Source organism: Petaurus breviceps, unplaced genomic scaffold, assembly GCF_028583685.1.
Source record: "Petaurus breviceps papuanus isolate PSGF00001 unplaced genomic scaffold, PetGlider_PUasm1.0 178, whole genome shotgun sequence".
NCBI lineage: Eukaryota > Metazoa > Chordata > Mammalia > Diprotodontia > Petauridae > Petaurus > Petaurus breviceps.
The window spans coordinates 10,667,715-10,694,352 of record NW_027185777.1 but is presented as its reverse complement, the minus strand read 5'-3'; the positions used below and the strand labels follow the sequence as shown (position 1 = coordinate 10,694,352).

Genomic DNA, 26,638 nt, shown 5'->3' with positions numbered 1-26,638 from the left:
CTTCTGCACTATCACTTTATATTGGGTTCCCATTCATTTGCTTTGACCTACTTTTGTGCTTTCTTATTGACTCTATATTTAACATTACTGAGCGTCGCTGTGTGAAGGACATGATTTCTCAAAGGAGCCTTACACCATCAAGGCTGCATCAAAGAGTGTAATCAACTGTACATAGCTGCCACTCTGGCAAACCTAAGAAAAATAATATTATTATTATTATTGCTCTTAGTAATAATAGCTAATATTTATGTCACATTTTACATTTGCAAAGAACTTTACATTTATTAACTCATCATTCAAGGGATATAGTCCTTTTGACAAGAATGAATAAAATAGGGCAGCTAGGTGACACAGTGAGTAAAGTGCCAGCCCCAGAGTCAGGAGGACCCGAGTTTGGTTCCCGCCTCAGACACTTAACACCCCCACAAAAAACTAGCTCTGTAACCTTGGGCAAGTTACTTAACCCCAATTGTCCTCCAAATGGCAAAAAAAAAAGAACGAATAAAATAACAAATTTATTTAACTTACAGCTAGGTAGTGCAGTGGACAGAGTTCTGGGCTTGGTCAGGTATGCAAGACTTGAGTTCAAATCCAGCCTCATTCACTGACCAGACACTAGTAGTATGACCCTGGGCAGGTTACTTCACCTTTGTCTACCTCAGTTTATTTATAAAATGGGCACAGTAATATAACACTTATCTCATAGGGTTGTTGTGAAGATTAAATGTGATGATATTTTTAAAGAGCTCAGCCCAGCACCTGGCACATAGCAGGTGTTTAATAAATACTTGTTTCTTCCTCTTCCCTTCTTCCACTTGCTCTTCTGATGATTATCTCCTTCAATTCAGTCAATATGGTCCATTGCAATCCTGCCCCTGCCCTCTCATATCATATCAACATATCCTCATACCTACATTCTTTCTTACCAACATCATTAAGACCTGGAATAATGTAGTGCTAAGAACACTACAGATAATTATGTTCTCCCAATTCTTGCACTGCCTAGCTATGAGACCTTGGGCAAATTCCTTAACATCCTCAAATTGCTTAACATTCTCAAATTCTCTGGTTCCAAACCCTATCAAACAAGATAGGGCAGCAGAAAATGCCTTAGTCTGCTTATGCAAATTTTCTTTCAGTCTTCCTTTGCCAGTTAATCATTATGTTCCAAAAACAATTACAAAGAGCCCATTAATTTTTTAAGAAAAAATATTATTTCTCCTTCACTCACCATTTCAATCAAATTCCAATCATTGCCAAGCTATTGCCAATATACGGTAATACAAGGGCCCATTAATTTTATACCCTCAGCCTTGTTTTATTTAAGTTCCTACAAGGCAAACCTTCTGCAATGTGTACAGTATCCCAGAGAGTCAAGCTCTACAAATGATAACAGGCTTATTAACCACCTCATTTTGTATTTTCTAGTTCACTGACAACAAGGAACAAATGTGCATCAAGTCCCACCCAAAAATGATTAGCTCCAGACTGCCAGATGGCCTAATCCTCATCCCTCCTGGATGTTCCAAGGAAAAATGCCAAGTTTCCACCAGGCACCAACGGTGGTGATAGTTCTGTAGCTTTTAAATGAAGGCCTACATCTTGAGTACTGATTATTTACAGAACATGTGTGCATGTTGATGGCATGGGCTGTCCATACATCAAGCTTGAACAAACCTTACAAAATGATCCTAAAACCATGCACTTGGAAAACTAGCTTCAAAAAGATGCCCATGTTCCCTCAAAGTCCTTAAAAAGAAAGATCTAGCTCTATTGGCTTGCATATTGCTTGCTGTAGGGGAAAACGACCTAATTGCATAATGAAGGTTTTCTTTGAAGCAAAAGATGTTATTTTGCTTATCATTCTGCCCCTGTACAACTTTTTACAAAAAGTTGTATCTATTGTTCAGGAAGGACAACTATTACCAACATGTTCTGATTAGGATGACTGACCAGGAAAGCTAATTACCAGAAGCCCCTGGGTATGTTCATTTTTTACTAGAACTTTTATGCCAAAACAACATATATCACCATATGTTAATATAGGGCATGTATCAAAATATCATGATATATATATATATGATATATTAATATGCGGTGACATATATAAGCATGTGGTGATAAGTGATCTGTGTAAGTGTATGTATACATATGAATATGTATATGTTTAGACAATTTTAAATCAGGGAACATTTATCAAATTAATTCCAGTCCTCAAATATTGTCCCAGACAGCCAATAAAACCCTTGCTGCTTTCCCTCTAGAGAGTAAACACTGCAGCATTAACCAATTAACCCTATCTCAACTGTAAATAGGTCTAATCCTTCATTTTTCTAGTAGAAAGAAAAGGCAACAGGCAAGCACCTTCTCCAGAAAGGATTTAACAAAGTGTAGAAAGTTCACAGAAGCATGATTTTAGAGCAAGATTAAGGGGTCATTTTAGTCCAGCTCCTCTCTTTTACATTGACAAGAAAATTGACACCTAGAGAATTGACCATAACTACCAGGAAGGAAGGATTCCAAGTGGCATTGGAAGCCAGGTTCTCTGACTCCAGGGGCAGCTGGATGGTGAGGTGGATAGAGTGCCAGGCCTGGAATCAAAAGACTCATCTTCTGAGTTCAAATGTGGCCTCAGACACTAGCTGTGTGACCTTGGGAAAGTCATTTAGCCCTCTTTGCCTCAGTTTCCTCATCTGTAAAATGAACCTGAGAAGGAAGTGGCAAACCAATCCAGTATCTTTGCTGAGAAAACCCCAAATGGGGTCATGTAGAGTCGACATGACTGAAACACCTGAAAGACACCCACCACAGCCAGTGTACTTTTCCCAGCCTCCTTGGAAAGAAGACAGACTCTAGAGACCAAGGGTCTGGGTCTGAATCAGGCCTCTGGCACTTGCTCCCTTGCAGGACTTTAGGTGAAGTCTTCCCATCTTCGTGGGCATCCAATTTATCATCGGTAAAATGAAGACATTGGTTTACATGGCCTCTGACCACCTCTTTCATGCTCTAAATGTATGATTCCATGATTCTACTCTAGATCTGGGACCACCTATTTCCATGTCACTTACTGAAGCCTTCCTGAGCTAGGAGTGGAGGGAGAGGCAGAGGCACAGCTCCCATGATCCCATGGATATAGCAATAAAAGCAGGGCACAAGCAAGCAGAAGTTGGCAGTTAGGGATGGATTTCTCCTTCCTTATTGAGGGTCTTTAACCAAAGACACACTTGTTGGGAGTTATGTAGAGTAGAATTATCTCTAATTTAAAATTTAATCATCCAAAATTTAATCACCTTGTAGACTTTACCCCCCCCCCTTGTCTTATTCTTGGAAGTCTTTGCTTATTCTTAGAAGTAGCATTTCCTACAGGAGATAAAGATAGAAGGACTGTCATATGATAGAGATTTTCCTGTATCCCCTGTTAATATTATCCATTTCTAACCTGTCCTCCCCATGATCGTTTTCTTTCCTATTTTCCATGAAATCCCCTCAGTAGATCTGTAATCTTCTAGATGTCATTTGTCCTGAGAAATTCTGAGTTCCCTTCTCCTGAGGCAGGAAGAAGTCCATTGAGGTTTAACATCCTCTCAGAAAACAGGATCCCCTGAGCAACAAATTCCTGCAGATTACACCATTATCAGGTCCTCATCTCCTGTTACAAAATATGCTACTCCCTTTATGGATATGTTACTCAGTGGGAGCCCCTCCCACCACTGAGCTGAGTTAGTCCCTTTTTCTATTGTTCCACTTCCTTCCTTTTTCCCATTTTCCAGTGGTTCTTCCTGAGACATTCCAAAAGTTATTTTTTCTTCATTGTGTGCCATTGACTTGACCAGGGTATATCATACATCCACTCCTATAAAAATATGAAATATTTCATTTATATGTCATGTTTCCTTGGGAGGATGTGCTCATTTTCTCTGTATCAATTCAGATTTAGCACATGTGCTGCTAAAGCAAGCACTTAAGTATCTTTTTTTAATGCTAGTGGTTAAGCCCTGCATTTTGGTCCAATGTGGTAACAAATACATTAACCATTGTCAAGCATAAGTTGAAATTTAGTGACCTGAGAGAGGCAGCCTGGTGGAATGGAAATAATATTATACCTGTAATGGGAGGTGAGTCAGGATCACAGCTCTTCCACTAACAGCTTCTGCAACCACAGGCAACTTATTTTCCTTCTTTGTGGCTATTTCCTCAGCTTGAAATTGAGAGGCCTGGACTAGTTGAATTCTCAGACCTGTTCTAGTTCTAAATCTCTGATCCTATGATTTTAAATGAATTGCCATTAGAACACAATGGGTTAAAACTCTTTTTAAAATGTAATCTTACTGTTTCTCAGGGATCCTCTCTCAAAGAGGTCCCAAGGCATTTCTATTGACCTCTCATGTTTTACTATCAGCTTTGAGAGGAAAGATTAATAAACCCGTTTAAGTTGGTACCCTGGGTCACTGACATCTATGATGTCTCTTAAGATGCTTAGACTTCCAATGCTTATTTATGAAGAAAGAGAGGAATGGAAGAAGGGAGGGAAGGAGGAAGAGATTAAAGAAGGAAAGCAGGGAGGAAGGAGAGGAGGAAAGAAGGAAGAAAAACAGTAAGCGAAGAAAGAGAGAGGGAGGAAAGAAACAGTACCTACTATGAACCAGGCACTGTGCTAAGCACTTTATAATTTGATCCTAACAACAACTCTGGGAGGCAGGTGCTATTATCATCATCTATATTTTATTATATAATATCTATATTATAAATATATATATATATTATAACTGAGGGAAACAGAAGTTAAGTGACTTTTCCAGTGTCACACAGCTAATAGATGAAGGCTAGATTTGAACTCAAATCTTCCTGACTCTAGTCCCAGCACCCTATCTACTTTTCCACTGGCCTGTCTCCGCCTATTTGCAGTATAATAATAATAATAATAGCATTTATATCCAGTTTATGAAAGCACTTTAAACAATAAGTAGTGATCTTGGGCTATTTAAACATAGATTTACCAATGAGCTAAAACAGGAGAAGTTAAATAGATTTAGGTAGGAAAGAAGGAAGGGCTAGGCATGTTCTATCCTAGCCATGGCAATAGGAAAGAAAGGTCAAGAGGAAAGCATCCTGGGGAAATGGAATGGGAGAATGGAGGAAAATCCCATTTTACTTTGTTCCACATTGGATTCTGAAAGTAATCTCATTTGCGACCCCTATGATGCCCAATTGATCTCTAGCGGAGCCTGATGAATCCTTTCAACCTCTGAAGTCTGGGCAATGAGGTGTAAAGTGACAACTATTGATCTCTTGATGGTTTTCTTATTTTTACCACCTTGTGCCAAGTTAAGTGATGACAAGGAGAAGGAGAGGAAAGTTACTGAGCAGTAAATTAAATGTCCCCAAAGCTCTGGGGGTTGTTCTTATGCTAGAGAGCTCAGGAGTTTGTGGAACCTGGGAACTAGACGAGATAGTGTATCTGATTAGAGGTGATTATTTATTTGGCCAAAGTGAATGGGTCTCTGCCTCCTGGAATCCTTGGCTTCCTTCAACATTCAGCTCAACCTCCACCCTCCACATGAGACCATTCCTGGTCTCCCTAGTTGCTAGTTCCTCCCTCCAACTGTGCCCCCAATGTTGCCCCATATCTGTTTTATAAGTGTTCTTTATGTACCTAAATGAGGCACTAGCTGGCCTATGCACAGAGCAATGACTCTGGAAGTCAGGGAGACCTGAGTTCAAATCCTGATTCAGACACTTACTAGCTCTGTGACAGTAGACAAGTCATTCAATTGCTTTCTGCCTCAGTTTCTCATATGTAAAATGGAGAACCTACCTCAGGGTTGGTGAGAATAAAATAATATTTGTATAATACCTTGCAAAATTTAAAACACTATATAAATACTTTTATTTTATTAGTAGTAGTATTGGTATTACTATGTGTATATATGGTGTTTCCCCTCATAGAACATAACCTTGAAGGCATGGACTTTCACTTTTATCTTTGTATCCTACCGTGTTTCCCCGATAATAAGACCTATCCCGAAAATAAGCCCTCCCCTTACTGTGTAAGGTTCCTCTAAAATAAGCCCTCCCCCCAAAATAAGCCCTATTGAGATTGCTACTGTAGTGAAGGTGATCCCCTGTGCTACACGCTACATTACGGTACCCTCTGTATGCACTGTCCCCCCCCCCCGTGGAACGCACGCCGCGCTCCCAGCTGCACCCCATAAGAGCTGCAGCAGGGAGCGCGTCATCCTGTTCTTCCCCAGTGATTTGCTTATTGAATAAAGGTACATTTTTTTGTTCACATTTACCTCTTTATTAAAATTGCTGTCAATGTTCATTAAAATAAGCCCTCCCCTGAAAATAAGCCCTCTGGTGTTTTTCTGTCCAAAAAAATAATAAGACAGTGTCTTATTATCGGGGAAACACAGTAGTACATAGCACCATGTTAGGCATATAATAGAGCTTAAAAAATGTTCACTGACTGATGAAAAAATTAAAAATTTATGCAATTCACATTAGTCTAGCAAAATTCTGTCTTAACAATTGTTTTGCCCCACCTAACACACACACACACACACACACACACACACACACACACACAAGGTAAAATTACTGGTTGTTCAACTGAACTAACTGTATCATTTTATTGTTATGGCATTATATACATATTTTAAATTACTGAATGAACAGAAAAGGAGAAAATAGTTAAAGACCACAATGATTAGTGTTACAAATACCAATTTTCAGTGTCTAAAAAGAGGTTTCTATTTTTTTTTTTTTTGCTTTTTCTTTTGCTTTCAAATGCAGGGCAATTGAGGTTAAGTGACTTGCCAAAGGTGACACAGCTAGTAAGTGTTAAGTGTCTGAGGTCAGATTTTAACTCAGGTCCTCCTGATTCCAGGGCCAACATTCTATTCATTGCACCACCTAGCCATCCCAGATTGTCTATTTTTTGACAAAAGATATTCAGGAATGGCAGGATAGGTGGGGCTAATTCCTTTTTGACATGATAACAAAACCTTGTTCTACTATTCACTATCTTAGTCTTTTTAGGGTGAGTTGTAATCTCTTGGAGTCTCAGTCTCTTTCATGTGTAAAGTGGAATAATATTACACTTGCATTATCTAACCCACTGAATTCTTATGAGGATCAAATGAAATGAAAATATTTTGTAAAAATACAAAGCACTGTGTAAACATAAGGCAATGACCTAAATGTGTCAGAGGCTTCAATTTCAAAGTAATGGACTGGTAGTAGGGATTGAGAAGACGTGGTACCTGGCAGGGAGCAGAGGCAGGATGTAACACAGTAAGGAAAGGACCACCAAGAAGGGACACAGCAGGGTGTGGGCCTGCGCCAAAATAAATGAATGACCCTGAAAAAAAAAAAGAAAGTGGCATTAGATATACTTACAACTATAACATTACCCACTTAGTATCAGCAATTCTTGTCTCTAGCATTAAATCCTCCCAAATATTCAATTTATCTTATTATTCAGATATGACAACATTATATTTCTTTTTTTTATGCAGCATCTTTTCAAATAACCAAAAATTCTTTCTTTAAATTTTATTTTATTAATAATACTTAGTATTTTGACATGAATCAAGTCTAATTGATTTTTTAAAAATGAGTTTCTTTTTTGGAACCCCTAAAGAATGTTTTCCGCTGACAATTGCTAATGTAAATAGACTCTGAAATCAAAATTAAATTAAGTGTCTAAGCTCACTGTTATGTATTCAACTTGCCCTTATGAAATTCCCATGAGAGCTTTATTTTTTAAACATCTTCACAAAGTTCTGAATGGTATGAACCAATGAAATAAGCTCCCTTTCTCCTGGGGCCTGCCAGCTTGACATTGTTGTCTATGCTAGTGGGGATGAAAGCTTAATTAAAGATCTAATCTGAACTTTGGCAAAATAACTGCCTCGGGATTCTGACTATAGCAGATGCACTGAAGGCAAAGGTAGCAGAGGATAACATCTTATATCATCTCCAACCTTAACATACTTTGGCTGCTGTCAGGGTTAGCATCACTGAATAGTGAAAACTTACAAGGAAGCTTCCTCTGCAAAACAACATCAAAGGCTTGAACCTGCCCCCTGATAAATACACGTTGATGTGCAACTTGGCAAGTCGGCCATTGTGACGGACAAGAGCGTGTTCTGAATGCCATTTTCATAGACATGTGTCAATTCAATTGCATGGAAGGAAAGGGAATTCAGAGCTAAATGTCAAGTTATATTTGATATACACTGCTACAGAATGAACTAACCAGCTTGCAATGGGAATCAGCAACACTAGAATCTAGCTACACTAGAGAATACTGGGTAAAAACTTAAAGTACCCTTCAAAATCTAAAAACCAAGAGAAGTTATTTAACTAGGGAAGAAGGGTAAAAGTTGATGGGGTGGGAGGAAGATGAGAATTCCAAGGTCCATATCTAGGAATAATGGAAACTGTATTGAGACAAATCAATCTCATGTCTTAAATCTCAAATAAATAAAATGAAGAAAATCAATTAAGTATTTAATAATCTCTGACTAGATGCCAACCTACTGTGCTAATTGCTGCCTTTGCCCTTGAGAAGCTTATATTCTAAAACAAAGACTGCTAGGCAATCTAAAGGGAAACACACCAGGCTCCCAAGTAGAGAGAATTGAGTTCAAACACCACCTTAGACAATAGCAAGGACTCTGGACAAATCATTTCATCTCACTTTGCCTTTCACCATGTGCAAAATGAAGAGGTTTGTTCTGATGGCCTCAATAGTTCCTATGACCCTATATACATAATATATGTAACTGTGTAATATATGTAATTATGTATCTTACCCATACCCAATCATTCTTAATCACCATTGTCCATTCTTTGGCTTTAAATCTAACAGGTTTTTTTTTTTTACTTTATGGTTTTCATAGTTATATAATTATATGTAGTTATGTACAGTATCCAGAATGGCCCTTTCTAATTCTAAGACTCCATGAAATGCTAAACTTGGATATATAAAAATGGTGGGTTGGATGACATTTCCAAAGAATCACCTACTTGAGCAATTTAAAACTACAGCAAAAATTGGACATTAAACTTTTATGAGAACACAAATCAACAAAGAGGAATCCCCAAGGAATGAAAAGCATATCCTTGGCACCCCTCCCCCCACGATTTGACCTCTAAACATTTCTTCCTGTCATTCAAAGCAAAAAAGAGATGTCATCTCCTATCTAGACATTTTTGTAATGTCCCTAGTTGCTGACACTACTTCTTGAAATGATCATTTCCCACAAATTCGACAGTTACTTATATGCATACATGCTACATCACTCAGTAAGGTGCAGGTTCCTTGAGGACAAGAATCATTCCATTTTTCTCCTTGAATAAGGAATCAAGGAAAGTAGAGGTAGAGAGTTTCCTAATTCAGAAGTTCCTTATACCATGGAGATCACAGGTCCATTCCCTAATCTTAGTATATCCTGGGCACATAGCACTGTGTCTTATGAAAGAGACAGAGACAGAGACACAGAGAGACAGAGAGTTAGCCTTAGGAAACATTAACTTGAATTGACTTGCTGGTGGAACTGCCATCACCAGCCTTCCCCAAAGGTATTTGTTAGGTTTTCCCCTTTCCGTCATTTTTCTCCTCTGTCTCGTCTTTCCTTACCCCTTCATTCTCTCCATTTCTTCTTTTTACTCGCTTGCTGGAAAGTCTGCAGATGGCAGTCCATCAGACTTCTTAAAAGTGTTTTCTATGGGCCAGACACTGTGCCCATAAATACTGGGAATGCATAGAAAAGCAAAAAGGTGGACCCTGGACTTGGGGGGATGACATTCTAATAGGAGAGAGAACACAAACAACTATACACGCGTGAGATCAATGGCGGGAGTCCAAAAGAGAAGGCAAAGGGAGATAGCAAATCCACCAATTATCCCTAGCACCAAAGGGTTTGTAAGATCTAGTTCACACATATTCCTTGGCCGCTTTAAGAAGTCAAGCCTTCTCTTTTTTCTGATCTTCAAAAGTTAGGTCTGGACATGGGTCCCCAAGCTCATGAGCTCAGCTTTACTTTTTTTTTCTTTTTTTTTTTTTAATATATTTTTAAGCAATCGGGGTTAAGTAACTTGCTCAAGGTTACACAGCCAGTTATTTCTGGGTGTGGTGCTGAGTGTCTGAGCCCGGGATTCGATCTCCAGGTCTTCTCAACACTGGAGCCGGTGCTCTTACTTGCTGTGCTACCTGGCCGCCCCTCAGCTTTACTTTTATAAATTATTTATACTATACAATAGAAAGAGGGTCTGGCAATACAAAATTTATCACAGATGACTTACTGGGATAAATTCTACACAGACTGCCATCATTAGGAAAGGCCTAAAAGCAGCAATATGTTCCATGTAAGGTTTGATCCACAATGTGGGCTTGCGAAGTACTATTATTTCAGTTTGAATGGAATATTGTCATTCCCTTACCCAAATTTTCAGTGCCTCCCGTTTGCTTATTGCATAAAATATAAAACCCTACATCTAAGAATTGAAAACTTTTCACAATATGGTTTCAGCCTACCTTTCCAAATTAACTTCACATTACCCTCTTTCATATGCTCCATTTTCCAGCCACTTGGCATTTCCCAGGGTACCCAAATGTTTGTGTTTGTTCCTTTCCATGTTATTTTATTTTACATGTCTTCTCTCTCTGTCTCTCTGTCTCTGTCTCTCTGTCTCTGTCTCTGTCTCTGTCTGTCTGTCTGTCTCTCTCTCTCTCTCTCTCTCTCTCTCTCTCTCTGTCTCTCTCTCTCTCTGTCTCTCTCTCTCTCTCTTTATTTCTCTCTCTTTCTCTCCCCTCTCTGTCTCTCTCTTTTGATAGACAGAGACAGACAGATCAGACAGAAAGATAGATAGATAGATAGATAGATAGATAGATAGATAGAATGAATGAATGAAGTACCTAGTTATTTGCATCTTGTCTTTCCCCTTTAGAATATGAGTTTCTGACAGGGCAGGAACTCTTTTTGCCTTTCTTTGTATTTGCAGGATGTAGCACAGGGCTTAGCACATAGCAAGTTTTTAATAAATGCTTCTTGATTAACTTGTTCATTAAAATCCTGAATTTAGTGTGGTCTCCAGTGCCCATGCTTTGTCCCAGGTGGTCTGACATTGCTGGAATTCAGTACTTCCTCAACTCAACCTACAGAAATCTTCAAGGCTAAATTTAGGAAGATGAAGGTCCTACAGGAAGTCTTTCCTGACCTCACTAGCCATCAGTACCCTCTCTTCTTCAATTGTCTTTTACTTGCTAAACTCTATGAATGTTTCATTTTTCCATTTAAATGTAAGTTCCTTAAGAAAGAAACTATTTTAATTTTAATTCTTTCTGTCCCACAACACCTAGCTTCATGTATACCTATACCTCACACCTATATACAGATATGCATATATATGTGTGTGTAAATGTATGTGTGTGTGTGTATATATACACACACACAAACACACATAGTGATACTGAAAAAATGTTCATTAAATGAAAAATGAATGCCATCTTGTATATGTGGTTTTCTTTGCAGAGGACACAGCATGTAATATTCATTACATTTTTAGTAGGTAAAAAATGTTCTTCTCACATCTATACCCAAATATAAGTAGCCTTGCTTCCATCTCCACCTTCTTAACATCATTATCACAAACACAAAATCTTAATGTCAAGATGAATCTTATTGGCACCAAAATAAAGACAAAGAACTTATTCTGTGATGACATAATTAACTGAGTTTAAGAGGTTTGTCTAACAGAATAAAGGTCAAAAAATCTAGTGACTGCTCTTAATGTGAGGATCAAAACTACTATTTGGAATTCTTTAGAAATCACCATAGAAAAATACATCAGGATGATGTTAAGCAGAAACAAGTACTTTTGGAGGTCAGTGAACCACAAACTCAAAAAACTTACAATTGGTGTCATTATTTTTCATAAGGGAACAAGATCTTGGGATGCTTAAGCAATCATTTCTTTTATTTGACATTTAGTGGGCTTCTTTCAAGGTGCTAAGTAGAGCGTTTTAGAGGGACATGGAAAAATTAAATAATTAGTGAAGCTAAGCAGCTTAAAAGGAGTTAAGTTTGCTCAAAAAAGGGAAAAGATGAAAGGTAGCTTAATTACATCCCAGTACTTGAGGACTGGCTACATGGATGGTGCTAAAATATTGCTCTCTATTTGCACAGGCAAGATTAAACTATTTTTCTTTGTTTTTATATGGTTGGAGCAGCTCTGTAAACCAACTTCAACACAATCTCATAATTTGAGGCTACGAGGAAGAATTTTAATAGCAGCTTTATTTGTATTAACTTTTCTTTTAGTTTTAGAAGTACAAAAAAAGGAGATAGATTACACTTCTCACTAATTAAAATCTATATATTGAGGAAAACATATTGAAGAAAGAACAGGGTATGTATGCTCACAATATGTTTATTGGTACCTGTTTAGACAGATCAATTAAGGAAGTCAGAGGAACCAAGATAGAGTTTAAATGGTTCCAACAGTTAAATACCTGTAGGATTTTTGATTTTCATGAATGTGGAGAGGCACAGTTTATATACAGATTTTCTTGACCCCAAGACTGGCCCACTATTCCACCATGATTCTGCATACACGTGACAAAAATGTTCAATACAGCAATTCTCACAAAACTTTCACTTCACTGTAAGAAAAAAGAAATGTAGAAGTCCTACCATATTCACTGTTCGTTGTATGATCTGTATGAGGAAGAGCAAATTCTCTGGAAGGCGATTCTTTTGATATTTTCCAGGGTGACTCCTTTGTCCATAATGGTTTCCAATCACAAAAATCAGACTCAAAGTTACACATAGTATAATTTGCTAGGTCCCAGGAGGAAAAAAAAAAGGGAACATTAGGTAAAATGTTACATGACATCAAACCACATGTGTACACTACAGCTGGAGTATTACTGGTGAAGAATCATACCAATTAAAAAAAAAACTATTTTCTGATCATTGAATCATATGTATTATGTAAGGCCTCGCAATTTTCTAAATTCTTCCTTTCAGTAGTCTGGCATATAACATTCCAATTGGCAGTGTCCTTTTTAATTTAATGACACTAGGTGAAATTTCACTGCTTTTCAGGGAGTAACTAATTTGCTTGTCAAACATAAATCTGTTGAGTATTGTGGGGAAAAATTTTTTTAAGAGACACAAATTTGTGTCCAAGTAAGGTCCCTCACTATTTGCCTCACTTTATTTTCTCAATTAATAGTTTTATCCATTTTAAAAAATGTACCACTTGTAATTTTGTGGGTGATTTAAACCTTCTAAATTGTATATTATGCCCCACAACTTTTCTTCCCAGCATGTAAATTAATATAGTAGTAAAGGCTCCTTTCTTTATCACCAAGAGAAAATAGAATCTAGAGGGTCTTTACAATCCATGTTCTCTATTTCCTCACCTAGCCACAGGACCACATCTGGGATACTGGGTGACCTGGTTCCAGACGACTCAGCAGTGAATTAAAAGCCAAATCTGGGCAAGGTGAGGGGAAAGACAGCATTTGATTTTGTTGTTGCTTAGTGATTTCAGTTGGGTCTGACACTTTTTAACTTTATTTGAGGTGTTCTTTGCAAAGATACTCAAGTGGTTTGCCATCTTTTTCTCCAGCTCATTTTAGAGATGAGGAACATAGGCAAACAGAGTAAAGCAACTTGCCCAGGGTCACACAACTATTTAGTGTCTTTTGCCAGATTTGAACTCGGGAAGAGGAGTCTTCCTGACTCCAGATCTGGCACTCTATCCATTATACCATCTAGCTACCCTAGGATTACGTGATTACCTTATATGTAAAATTGAACATGAGGGACAGTTTTGGTCCCAATCTTCAAAAGACAATGAGATTGATTGGTGAGGGAATGGAATGCTACAGTGGCAGTCACCTTCTCCATCCACTTTTGTTAACTATTTTTTATTTCTTACAACAGAAGGTTGGTGAGAAAGGACCAGGAAGTGGAAGACTATCGGGAAATGACTGGGACACAAAATATTAAAAGCATTGATAAAACTGCAGGGGAAAGAAAGAAAAGGGAAAACTAAAAAAGAAAGGAAGTAGATGGGAAAGAAAGATGGAGTTCCAGTAGAAGAAAGAAAAGAAAGAAAGGCATTTGACACTTTTCTCTATCCCAACTACTCTCTAGAGTCTATTCTCACTGACACATCTACCAGCTTGCTAAAGCTTTGCGTAAGCCAAGAATTATCACTAACTTTATTTGTAACCTTGAAAAATCTACATTAAGACTTCTCTCTTGCACAATGTCCTCATCTGTAAAAGAGGAATAGCATTATTAACCTATTTCCAATGATTGTGGTGAGGATGAGTTAATAAAATATACTATGAAACTGTAGGTAAATGTTCTATCAGCATTCAGGATTGTTACTAGGATGCGACTACTCTTTGGGCGTACACAAAGACACAACTAGCTCCCAGTGAGTGCTACCATGCAAACGAGAGATCTGAAGTTCAGAAAGACTCCATTACCACTAGATTGATCCTAAAATGAATTTTCCATCAAAAAACAATATCACATTCCTCATTTATATACCAGCACATTGCAACAGCTAAGTAGATCTTGGTTATTATAGAATTTTCACATTCATCTAAATAGGAATGCCTGGGCTTTTGATCTGTTAGCTCATTAGTTACATGTCAACGGTTAACACATTAAAGAGGAATATGCAAACCACCATACTGCTAAAGCTATCTGTATGCTAATTAAATACTTGGACCTCTAGGTGCTGCAATGCTTACTTAGGCAGTCATCTGATAAGACAAGATGAAAATGCCCAAATGGTATGTTTTGCTTCTCTTAACTTATGCATAAATATATATTTTCTCCACTAAACAAATTTCCAAGGCAATAAAATGAGTGGCTTGGATGCATTATATTAGTCAAAATGGGCTTTCCAAAGAATGAGACTCAGCCCTGATAGGTCTACACTGTATAGTTGGATAGAATTGTTAAATAGTAATCTCCTATTTCCCAGGATATTTCTTTTGTCATCGCTGGATACAGAGAGAAGGTGACAAAATGTCAACACCAAAAATGTTTACATTGCAAAAGAGAAATCCTGTTGTCTGATAAAGAGTGGCTTAGTAGGGTTGCAGAGATTGCAGAGCAATTGGGTAATGGGCATGGATGGCCTACACAGCTGCCGGAAACTTTGTAATTAGCCCTTTGGAACATGCTCTAACACTTCCTCCCTCCATGAAGTCCTTATTCTCTGCCAATAACCCAGCAGGAGAGAAGTTCTATTCTGATTCTGCAGTCATTTCTGAATTAGAAAAAATGTACGGGGCCTCAAGTGGAGCACTGACCTGAGCAGAGTCCTTTGAACACACTATTTCTCTCTGAAATCAGAACTAAGGACTTGGCCCAGGGCACTCTCTTCTGCTATTTGAGTTACCTCCTCTCCCCAGCATACCCACCTTTCCAGGAAAGAAGGACTTTCCCCATGGGAACTAGTCCACCGCCAGTAAAATCTGGCCCTCAGCAATTGTGGCTAGCACCCGCCCGGCACTGCCTTATCTCCCAGAAGTAAGTAATGGACGGCCAGTGGTAGGAAAAGAGAGAACTCAAATGGATGCATGTGTACAAAAACACAGAAAATCCCCTTTCTTCTTAGAGTGGTACAGGAGCGAGATCACTAGATTTGAAGACTGAGGACCTGAGTCAAAATTCTTACTGCCACCTATTAGCTGTGTAACCTTAGGAAAGTCATTTAATATCTCTGAGACTCAGATCAGGTATAAAATGAGACAGTTAGACTATATGACCTCTAAACATCTTCACCTATGATTCACATCATCCTACACAGAGACCATGCACAGGTATTTATGTTTCTATATGTGTGATGTGTGTATGTATATGTACATAGCTGGCTATGGACACACAGAACCAAAATAAGACCACTTGGATAGAAAAAAAAGTCTCTCATAATTTACGTTTTTTAGCATGACATAGGTCATTCATTTTACTTTTCAAAAAAAGTAAATATTACTGCCATTATAAAAGTTAATGTTTGAAATCCATCAGCACCCAACAATCTGAAAATTGTTTGGTCCTTTTCAAGAATGAAGGACAAATGACAACAACAATAACAATATCATGGTGCAATTAGTTGTCTTTCCAACCGTCTGCTTTCCCCATGACAATTTGAGCGTTTATGTTTTAGGTTTTAGTTGAGTATAAATATTCTGGAAAATGACTGAGCTATGAATTATAAGTCAAGATTAATCAGTTGAGGGGCGGCCAAGTAGCACAGCGAGTAAGAGCACCAGCTCCAGTGTCAGAACGACCTGGAGATGGAATCCCGGGCTCAGACACTTAGCACTCATACAGAAACACCTGGCCGTGTAACCTTGAGCAAGTTACTTAACCCCGATTGCTTAGGGGCGTCCAGGTGGCTCAGCGGGTAAAAGCACCGGCTCCAGTGTTGGAACGACCTGGAGATCGAATCCCGGGCTCAGACAACTCAGCACCATACCCAGAAATAACTGGCCATGTAACCTTGAGCAAGTTACTTAACCCCGATTGCTTTAAAAAAAAAAAAAAAAAGATTAATCAGTTGAGTTGAGTGTCTTCCAATAATTCCCATGCCCTACATAATTCAGAAAATTAAGGTATAGTGATGAAAGTTTGATCAAGTTTGAAGAAAGTCTTGAGAGTCAAATTGATTCTGGCAGCTAAGTTGTACAATCTCCTAGGATAGTTTTGGGTGCTCAAACATTAATAAAACCGAAGAATATTCTATTGCCGTCTGAACTGAATACTGCATTCATTATCAAGTCCCTTTGAATATTTTTATGAGTGTGTGTGATTATGGCAAACACTGCCCTATCCATAATCAGAGTATGGAACATGACACCACTGATGATTTGAGGCAATGTGTACTGCAGGTTCATCAGTATGATGAGCGACATTCTTGGAGTACAATAATCCTTTCCCCTGTCTAATGAACCAGTTTTGTATGTGCGAAGCAAAAGAGCTTCATTTTTTTACAAATAAGGTAAATATTCTCCAATCTTACACATTCAAATATTTGTGAAGCTTCTAGCTCAGCAGTGAAGAATTTCTGTATGACACTGGAAAAAGGAGACAGGAATAAATAGATAATGGCCAATTAGCACAGAAATGGATTGCTAATATTTTTGGTTAGTACTTAATGAACACCTATAAGCTTCAATGATATGCCCAAACAAGACATGGGAATATTCTTGGTCTTAAGAAACCTACATTTTAACATGAAAAGTTTGATCCCATACAGGGAATTTTTCAAGACAAGACACTCAAAAATACTGTACAATAAAACATTACTGTACCTTACATTTCTTTAGCTCATTATAGTTGACATTATAGAGATGTCAAATATGAAATCCATAATACTCTTTTTTTGCATTTTTTGAGAGCAGTTGGTGGTAAGTGACTTGCCCAAGGTCACAGGGCTAGTTTTTGTGTTATGTCTGAGGCCAGATTTGAACTCATGTCCTCCTGACTCCAGGGTCGGTGCAGCCATCCCTCCTATTCATTATTTCTAAAAACCACTAAGTTCTATAAGAGTGGATTTTACAGATAATTCATTTTATGAATGTCTTTTTAGGACATACTTGGAAAAAATTGAGATGATATTCATGAATAAATTAATAAAAAGAATTTGTTAAGTGCTTACTACATACAAAGAATGCTGTTAAGTACTCAGGATACAAATAAACATATAAGATAGTGTCTGCTCTCAAGGAGCTCATGTCCCATTAGGGGAGACATTACATATGGGCCATTTTGGAATGATAGCACCAAGGATATTTATACCAAGAATTTCCTTCTCTAGGCTTCCAGTAACTATGACTGTAGGCCCTGCAGGAGCAGTTGATAAGTGGCATATCCACAGGGTTTACTTTCCAAGATGAGGGCTGAAAACACAACTGGAAGAATTGTTTTAAAACCCCAAGGTTTTAGGGTTCAGGGTCTTGAGATATTTCCAGTAGAGTCTGAAAAAAGTTGGTAGTCAAGGTGGTGATGACTGTTTGACTTCTCCCCCATGTCTCCCTTGCTGCTTCAGCAAGGCTGACTTGCCTCCTCTATGGAAAATAATTACCCTGCAGTTGACCCCTTCTCCAAATGAATTGCTTTCTCAGATGATGACTAAGAGGACTAGACTTGGAAACAGGACTGGCAGTCTGGAACAGGAGTGAGGGAGGGAGGGGTGTTGTCACTCCCAGGGTAACACATTTCCCCTCCAGATCTGTAGCTTCTTAAAAAGAGAGTATACTACTGAAGAAAATTGACTTCTTAATGACATAGGATCAATTATTTAACTGAGGTACAATATATAAGAATCATTAAAAAGTATAGGGTTGTTGACCTTACACTAAATGTTCTCAGATCATTTCATTTTTTGTGCTCTTGTCTTTTTGTAGTTTTTTCTTTCTCTAGCTACCAATGACCATTTCTTCATGCTCTTGGAATTTAGTGAATTAACTCTAACGATTCTGAAAATGGCCTTTCAAATCTGCTGCTTTCAAAATACTATAGACTAGGAAATGAGATAATAAAACTTAGTAGAGCTGTGTTTGAAATAATAATTTCTAAGTTCCTAGATGGGACCCTGGGTGACTTCCTAGGAGCAGAATATAGACTTTCTTATATCCATTTGGGTTCTTTAACGCTTTTTTTTTTTGCTCAAGTTACTAAAGTGAATTATGGATAATTTCTTTGGAAAACCGGGGTGTTTAAATATAATTTTATTCATTGAAAACTTTCTGTAAGGATGTACAATTTTTAAAATTATTATTTTTACATTATTGAACATATTAACTCATCTTCTTTGTATCTCTAGTACATTACACATGAACCAGTAGTTGTCTGCTTGATAAATAATACATGTTAAAGTGTGAGAAGGTTTTTGAATCATTCACAGGGAAAGGCATTTCTCTGGAGAAAGAGGAAATAACCCATTCTGCCTCTTATGGACATTTATCTCCCTAGTGAAAAGCAAGTTTCTAAAGGGTAGGAACTTTTTAATCATTGTTTTTACATTGCTAGAAACTAGCACATTTCCTTGAACATAGTAGGTATACTCATGTTTGTGTCTGTGTGAGTGTGATTGAGTGGATATGTATATGTAGACATATGCAAATATATATACATATATATATATGTCTGTGTGTATAGACATATCTGTTGTTGACTTTGCTTAATCAGAAGAGCTAGTTGACTATGATCTTTGTAAATTAACAATGACAGAAGCACCCAAATATGTAAGGTATTTTTAAGTGCTATTCAGAATATGTAAATGATATAGAGCAATGTTGAGATTTTATTCATAATCATACAAGAAAGGCAGAGATGGAGGTTTTTGATGACATGGCTTATGAATTATTTTTGAGAAAAAATATGAATTGTAAATTCTAAAACTTCTATATTTTAGAAGTTTTAAAATGGTACTCTTATTTATATTTTTTTTCTTTCTGTGGTATGTGAAGGATAACACGTTACCAGAGGAAGAATAAATATATGATTATTAGCATGAAATACTCAACATTAGGATAAAATGTGTAAGTAATTAATACAGCATTTATAATGACCATGACATTTTTATGTCACATCTGCTACATCAACTTGGCAGCAATTAAGAAAAAGGATTATTTTCCTTTTGGTCAAAGAGAATCCCATTGCATAGAAAATTTAAAATCCTAGGAAATAACACTATCTGTTATCTGTTGCGGATGGTTGCTTCTGCTTTCATCTGTACTGGGAAAATGCCAGAAGAATATCAGGAGATACTGTACTGGAGATATGCCAGGAGGGTATCAGGAGGAACCTTATTGAAAGACGAGACTGGGATTGTGTCCAAAATTGGAATGTAAGACATGTACCAGCATACCAGGAAGGAATTTTGATCAGAAAAAGAAAAGTAGAAAGCATGCTGAATCCTTTTCATTACAGGAACACAAATGTGAGTCAAAATGCTTAATTGAAAAGTGAGGTGATGCTATTGTCTTTAATACCTGGCATTAAGAAGGATGGAGGCTGTCAGAAAGATGAATTTACCTAAGAGAAGTCACCAAATGGTGAACCCCAGACAGAATCCTATCACTTTCACAAATAAAGCCTGGAACAGGAATCTCATCTCATACTTTAAAAGATTTAATCATGACAAATGAGGTCAGGAAATTGTTTTGAACTATCCTTCATTCTACATCCCATAAAATCCCCAAGTTAACTCTTACTATACTTCTTTTTTATTAAGAGGTTGAAAACAAGCTAACAGTCATTTGAGGAGCTAAAATGTATATAAAGTTTCCTGACAGGCTTACCATCCGTGGGATTCTCTCTCTTTTCCCCTTTTGTTGTCTGTCTGTCTGTCTGTGTCTGTCTGTCTCTGTCTGTCTCTCACTTCTCTCTAATCCCCTCTTTCCTATCATCAAAAGTGTGCCATATGCAGGAATTTTCATTAAAAGTTGGCATTTATCTTGTTGCCATATTTATCTCTTGTTCAACAAGATATCTCACTAAGTTAAAATCACCTCAGCAAAATAAATGTCAACTTTTAAATGAAAAAATGACTGTCCCTGATAGAGACAGAGGACTCTTTTAGACAGAATATTTGTGTTATAAGAAGTCACAAACATCTTAGTAACTTCAGACCAATCCTTAGGTTACATAGCAGACCCCACCATGAGAATGTCTTAAATGAAATGACATTTTCTTTCAAGAGAGAGGCAGCATTGTCGAGGATGCTGAACTGGAATTCTGAAAAAACTGTTTTCAAATACTGCTCCAGCCTTGATTAATTGAATGAGGCTGGGCAACACGTGCAAACTCTCTGACACTTTAAGTTATAAATGGACTGCAACTTCCCTCTGGTGAAGGAGTTCTCCCATGATGGGAATTCATAAATCAATGATATTACAGGTCCTTGACAGACAGGCTTTCAAATACTTATCTTTCAATAAAAGGAACACTCCCTGGTTGGTACTGCCACAATGAAAGGGACTTCATTAAAGTTCAGGAGTATTGGTTTCTCTGACCCTTAAAAATCAACAACATGTGGTAGTGTAAAGCACAGATGTGAATACATGGAAGGGGTTATGATGTCATCAGCATGGGAAACTTTCAGTGCAGGATTCTACCTGGTAGAGTCTAAGACTTCTATAACTAAGGAATTAAGTTCTATAGAATTACTTAAGGAACAGGGGAGTCTGGTACCTTGCCCCAGGTTACACAGCAAGTAAATGTTAGATGTGTGATTTGAACTCTGGTTTTCAGCACTCCCCATTACTCCACACTACCTCTGTTAGGTGCCCATTGTTGGTGATAAATAAGAGTGAAGTGTTGGGGGTTTGTGGCTATCTATCTAGAGACAAAGTAGTCCTACTTGCTAACTTCCATCTTGACTGGAAGTCCAAAGTACTAGGCTCAATGGAGATAGAACCCTACACAGTATATTTTTGAAGGTACAGAGAGTTTGTTTCCCATGCAGCACCCTCTTCCTAAATGCCCAGGGCCTGTTTATTTTGGTTGAAAGAAGAGTTCTTCCACTGTTGCAAATGGGCGACTCTTCTCTACCTTACACTCTCAAAGAGTTGACTAGTGAGCTCTGAGGTTAATTGACTTGTCTGTAGTCAGTATTAGAATTATGGCATTACATAATTCTGAGAGTTGAAAAAGAACTCAGCACTTATCTTGCCCAAGCTACTCTGACATACATAACAAATTTTATCTACTTTCTGCTAAAAAGCCTGCCACAGAGAAAGAGTTCATCACTATCTGGGGCAAGCCATTCCCTTCTTGGACAGCTTTAATTGTTGAGCAATTGTTTACACATCAAGACTAAATTTGCTTCTGCACAGCTTCTACCTGTGGCCCCCAATGGCCAAAAAAAAGAAACCTATTTCCTTCTCCATATAACAATTCTTCACATCACTAAACACAGTTAATAAATTTGCCCTGAGTCTTCTCTTCTCTGGGTCTTTTTGACATCAGGGTTGTCTCTTCATTTGTCCCTGTCACTCCTTTTTTAATTGCTAAGCAGGAAAGATGGACATAACCCTTCCCGGGGAAAAAGGAGCAAATCAGCCCCTAAGGAGACTGAAGAAATAGCATTTTTTTAAAAGGTGGGTTTAAAAAGAACAAAACAGCTTTCCTTTTTTTTCCCTAATGAATTGAGCTATGCTCTTAATCAAAACAGATGGAGAATAGAGGAATAACACAAAGACAAGCCTTAATTCACTCACAGCATGCTGAAGGATCTTCATCACTATGGTCACTGCAGTCCTGCTGATAATCACATACCGACTCATTGGGGATGCATTGGCCACTGGCACAAGAGAATTCTTCTGCTTGGCAAGGACATTGTTTCTGTGTTTCTTCACAGGCATAGACCTGAAGGCTATCCAGGCCAATAAAACCTGACTCACTCTGTGGAGTCCCTTCAAAAATGAACTATTGAAAGAGAGTTTGAAACATAGTAATGAACATAAAATGAGTCTTTTTAAAAAATCACTTACAGAATGAGGTACGTTAATACAGCCTCTGAGTAATAAAAAACAATGCAGGATGGACTCCCACTTCATATTTATGCTCTATTCATTTTTATATGCATTTATTTTCTCCATTATGATGTAAGGCTTTTGCAAGTAGGATTGTCTCATTCTTTGTACTAATGTCCCCAGTGCCACCTATGTAGCTAGGTGGCAGAGCATACATAGCACAGGGTGTGGAATCAAAAAGGCTTGAGTTCAAATCCAGCCTCAGACACTTAATAGCTATATGACCACAGACAAGTTACTTAACCTCTGTTTACCTCAGTTTCCTTCAATGTAAAATGGGGCAAATTACAGCACCTACCTTGCAAGGTTTATTATGTGAGGCTCAAATGATTTTAATACTTGTAAAGCACTTAGCGCAGTGGCTGGCACATAGTAGTGACCATAGAAATGTTTATTCCCTTCACCAATGCCTAACACATAGTAGGTGCTTAACAAATACTTGTTGATTCCAACATATAAAAAGATGTTGGACCTACAAAGAGTGAATTGAATCAGAAGCCAAACTTGTTGACTAAATGACCGACTTGTGTTTTCATCATCTTCTTTCCTATTCACAGGGTCAATTTGGGGCCATTTTTGCCCCAAGCAGAGAGAGCATTCTGAAGAAATCTCAAATCCGAGCTCAGTCTGTTTTCAAATTTCATTTATTCACTTAACTGAAGGGAACACATCTTAACTGCACCAAATGGGGCATAGCCAAATCAACAGATCAGAAGTCTCATGGGAAACCCTTAAGACATTATCTCTCTATTTAGGAAATAATGCCGGCCACAAACACCATGATTGTTTTCTTAACACTCCTTTAGATAGAGAGATCAAGAGATAAAGTTATTAAAAGATTTATGTTTACTGTCTCTTAACAGGGCATATAAATTCAATTGATTTTGTATATACTCCTGAACTAATTCAGAGAGAGAGAGAGAGAATGTGTGTAATAGACCCTTCCACCAAGAGTTCCCATTGGGATGAATGTAATCTATCTCTATCTATCTATCATCTATCTATCTATCTATCTATCTATCTATCTATCTATCTATCTATCTCTCTCTTTATCTATCTCTATCTATCTCTCTATCTAAACATATATATATATAAACACACACATACATACAGAGACAGACAGACAGGGTAAAATATAGAGATTTATACATATAGATATATACTATGTATATATGTATCTATATCTATATATCTATGCACATTACCCAAAATGAAATATTGGTAAGGACATTTAGTCCTATAAAGGAATGTAAACCCTAAATCATATCTCATATAAGAATAAAATTAGTAACAGTTTAGAGTCATTTAACACTTCAAGGTTAACCTAGTGTGTTATATAGATTAGCTCACTTAAGCTGCTGCAAACAACTCCACAAGATGGCCAAAACTAGCATTCTTATTCCTCATTTTAGAGATAATGAAGCAGACTTGAAGAGATCACTAATTTTGCCTATGATCACAGAGGTAATAAGCATCAGAGACAAGATTTGAACACAGGCCATCCTGACTCAAAGACCATCACTCTGTTCACTATACCATAGTCAACTAGAACACTGATATTCTGGAATAAATCCTTTGAAAAATTGAATTTAACTAAAAATTTTGGCCCTTGATAATTATACAAAATTTCTACTGCAACTTTGGGCTATCACAGAAAAAAGCAACCAAGTATTTGGTGGAAAAAACTAGATTTTAAAACTTGATGTGATGTTGCACTTAGAACATAGAAATCATCCTGTTTCTTCATGAGTTGGATGTTAAATGCAGCTGACCATGATGAGAGTTTTCTTTTTTTTTTATAAAGAAATTGGGGTTAAGTAACTTGCTCAATGTTACACGACCATTTATTTTGTGCAGGTGCTAAGTATCTGAGGCCAGAACCGATCCCAGGTCTCCCAACTCTGGGGCCGGTGCTCTTACTCACTGCACCACCTGGCCGCCCCTAGAGTTTTCAATGTGCTTAAAAACCACAACACTACTAGCAAGTCAAGGCAACAAGCATTAATTAAGTACTTATTATATACCAGGCACTTTGCCAAGCACTCAGTGACCACAGCACCAATATCTATTTATCTCTGTTTTTAGCTTTAAATCTGCATCTGAAACTTCCTTCAAATTTTATCCTTTAGTTATAGTAAATAATATTCCAAAACCAACTTAACAGTGGTGCCTTTGGGGGTTAAAAACTAGATGTCCACAGGAAACAAAAATAAGAATGTATGTGTGTGGAAAGTTAGTGTAACAGGCCAAGAGAAAAACTGAACCTTTCTGGGTTTGCTATAAAAATGATACAGTTCAGGAAAGATACCCTATGTCTCATGTGGAATCTAAAGAGCAAAATGCTGTCTTCTCTACCTATCTCCTTGTGTCTCCTCTTCTGCTTCTTATTTGGGAATGCAGAGCTCTGAGACTGGAGAACACAGCAACAAGACTGATAGTACGGCCAAATGCAAAAATCTTCCCCATGCCTTGTAATTATATCACTGTATAAATAGACATAACCCATACCTCTTCCTATTCTAATTCACTCCAGCTAGAGTAAGTGCAAACAGAAGAGGAGTTTCCCCATAATAAAGAAGTATTGTTAATAATATTAATCCCTGCTGAATATAAAAGCTTCCCATCAATATATATTTTTTTAAGTAGCAGCAATTCAAGCATGTCCTAGGTTTACATAGCTGTCCATGGACCCACAGAAATATAGATGGCTACATGCATGGCACTGTCTTATCTAATACATAGGTGCAGTCAAAATAACAAATTATCTCTCAGCCTGCATGAATGTTCAATATAGCTCTATGGAAAAGCTCCTGAATTCTCTGACTGAAGCTGGGGAAAATGAGGACTGTGTGAGTAGCACCAAAGCATGTTCTGACTCCTCTATTCTTGTAAGGAATGAAGATTTTGTCATCATAGGCACTCTATCCACCAATGCAGACATAGTTAATCCTGGATACAAAGAGGTTAGGTGACTTGCCCAAGGTCACAAATCTAATGTCAGAGGTGGGATTGGATCCAAGTTATTACTGATTTCAAGTTTAGCACTCCATCCATTGTGCCAGGTTAATTTTATAGCTGTTCTACTCATGTCATGTTGGCCTAAGTGGTGCCAGAAGCATCCAGTAACCATAAGAGTACATTCCCAAGAGTACATAACCATAAGAGTACAAAAATGTATATGAAACTTTTATAAAAGAGATAAATATTAATCATTTCCCCTTTAGTACCTTAAATTGTGTCATGGTCTCAGGTACAGACACTTCTGTTTTCACCCAGTCACCCATGGTTGAAGCATTACTTGTCCATAGTATTTCTTTCCCCTGTAAATTACAGAAAAAAGCCCCAACATTTTATGTTATTTCTTAAAATTACTCCCTTTTGCCCCCAATTCCACTCTCATATTTTTTTATTTTAAATTTATTTATAAGATTACAAACTTAAAGCTAGAAAGGATCTTAATGACCATCTAATGCACCCCTTAATTTTATAGAATAGGAAACTGAGATCCAAGGAGGTTAAGTGGCTTGCTCCAAGGTCACATAAGTATAAGCATTAGACAAGTATTTATATATATCTTTATTTCAAAGGCATCTCTCCCCCTCTATTTCTTTATCCAGATAGACATCCTTTGTAACAAAGAAAAAAATAGTTCAGCAAAAGTAACACTAACTTAAAAACAAACAAAACTACCGCAGAAGTAATTAATGTAGTGCTAATAGCTGTGTAATAACTGCTAAGGTATAAGTCATATGCAAGCACAGAGAGCTTTCTTTTCTTAAATGAAGTAGAATGGTGAGATTGAAAGCTGCTGGAACTCTAGCAGTGGCTTCCCCCCAACTTCTCAGTCAATGCCACAAATGGGACAATGTGGGTTCTTGCACTACCCCCTTCCAGTTGAATTCGGAAGGAAATTTTTTCCCATAGAACCAAGAGTATATTGGTGTACAATGCTGACTATATAAGTGATTATTACTCTCTCTCAGAGATAGATAGATAGATAGATAGATAGATAGATAGATAGATAGATAGATAGATAGATAGATAGATAGA

General features: G+C 37.5%; 1 protein-coding gene and 1 non-coding gene across 2 annotated transcripts in view; both read right to left on the bottom strand.

Moving 5' to 3' along the window:
* The window catches only part of MALRD1 (MAM and LDL receptor class A domain containing 1), a 930,206-nt gene that overhangs the window by 774,495 nt on the left and 129,073 nt on the right, over nt 1–26,638 (bottom strand). Inside the window, exons 10-13 of the mRNA XM_069086118.1 lie at nt 25,816–25,908; nt 22,274–22,481; nt 12,705–12,851; nt 7,266–7,363 (exon numbers count right to left, since the gene is read on the bottom strand). Of these exons, the coding sequence (XP_068942219.1) occupies nt 7,266–7,363; nt 12,705–12,851; nt 22,274–22,481; nt 25,816–25,908 (546 nt within the window). The remainder of the gene's footprint in view (nt 1–7,265; nt 7,364–12,704; nt 12,852–22,273; nt 22,482–25,815; nt 25,909–26,638) is intronic.
* On the bottom strand, nt 3,858–3,961 carry LOC138160031 (U6 spliceosomal RNA). Its single transcript, XR_011168058.1, has one exon. It is a non-coding gene; the product is annotated as a U6 spliceosomal RNA (small nuclear RNA).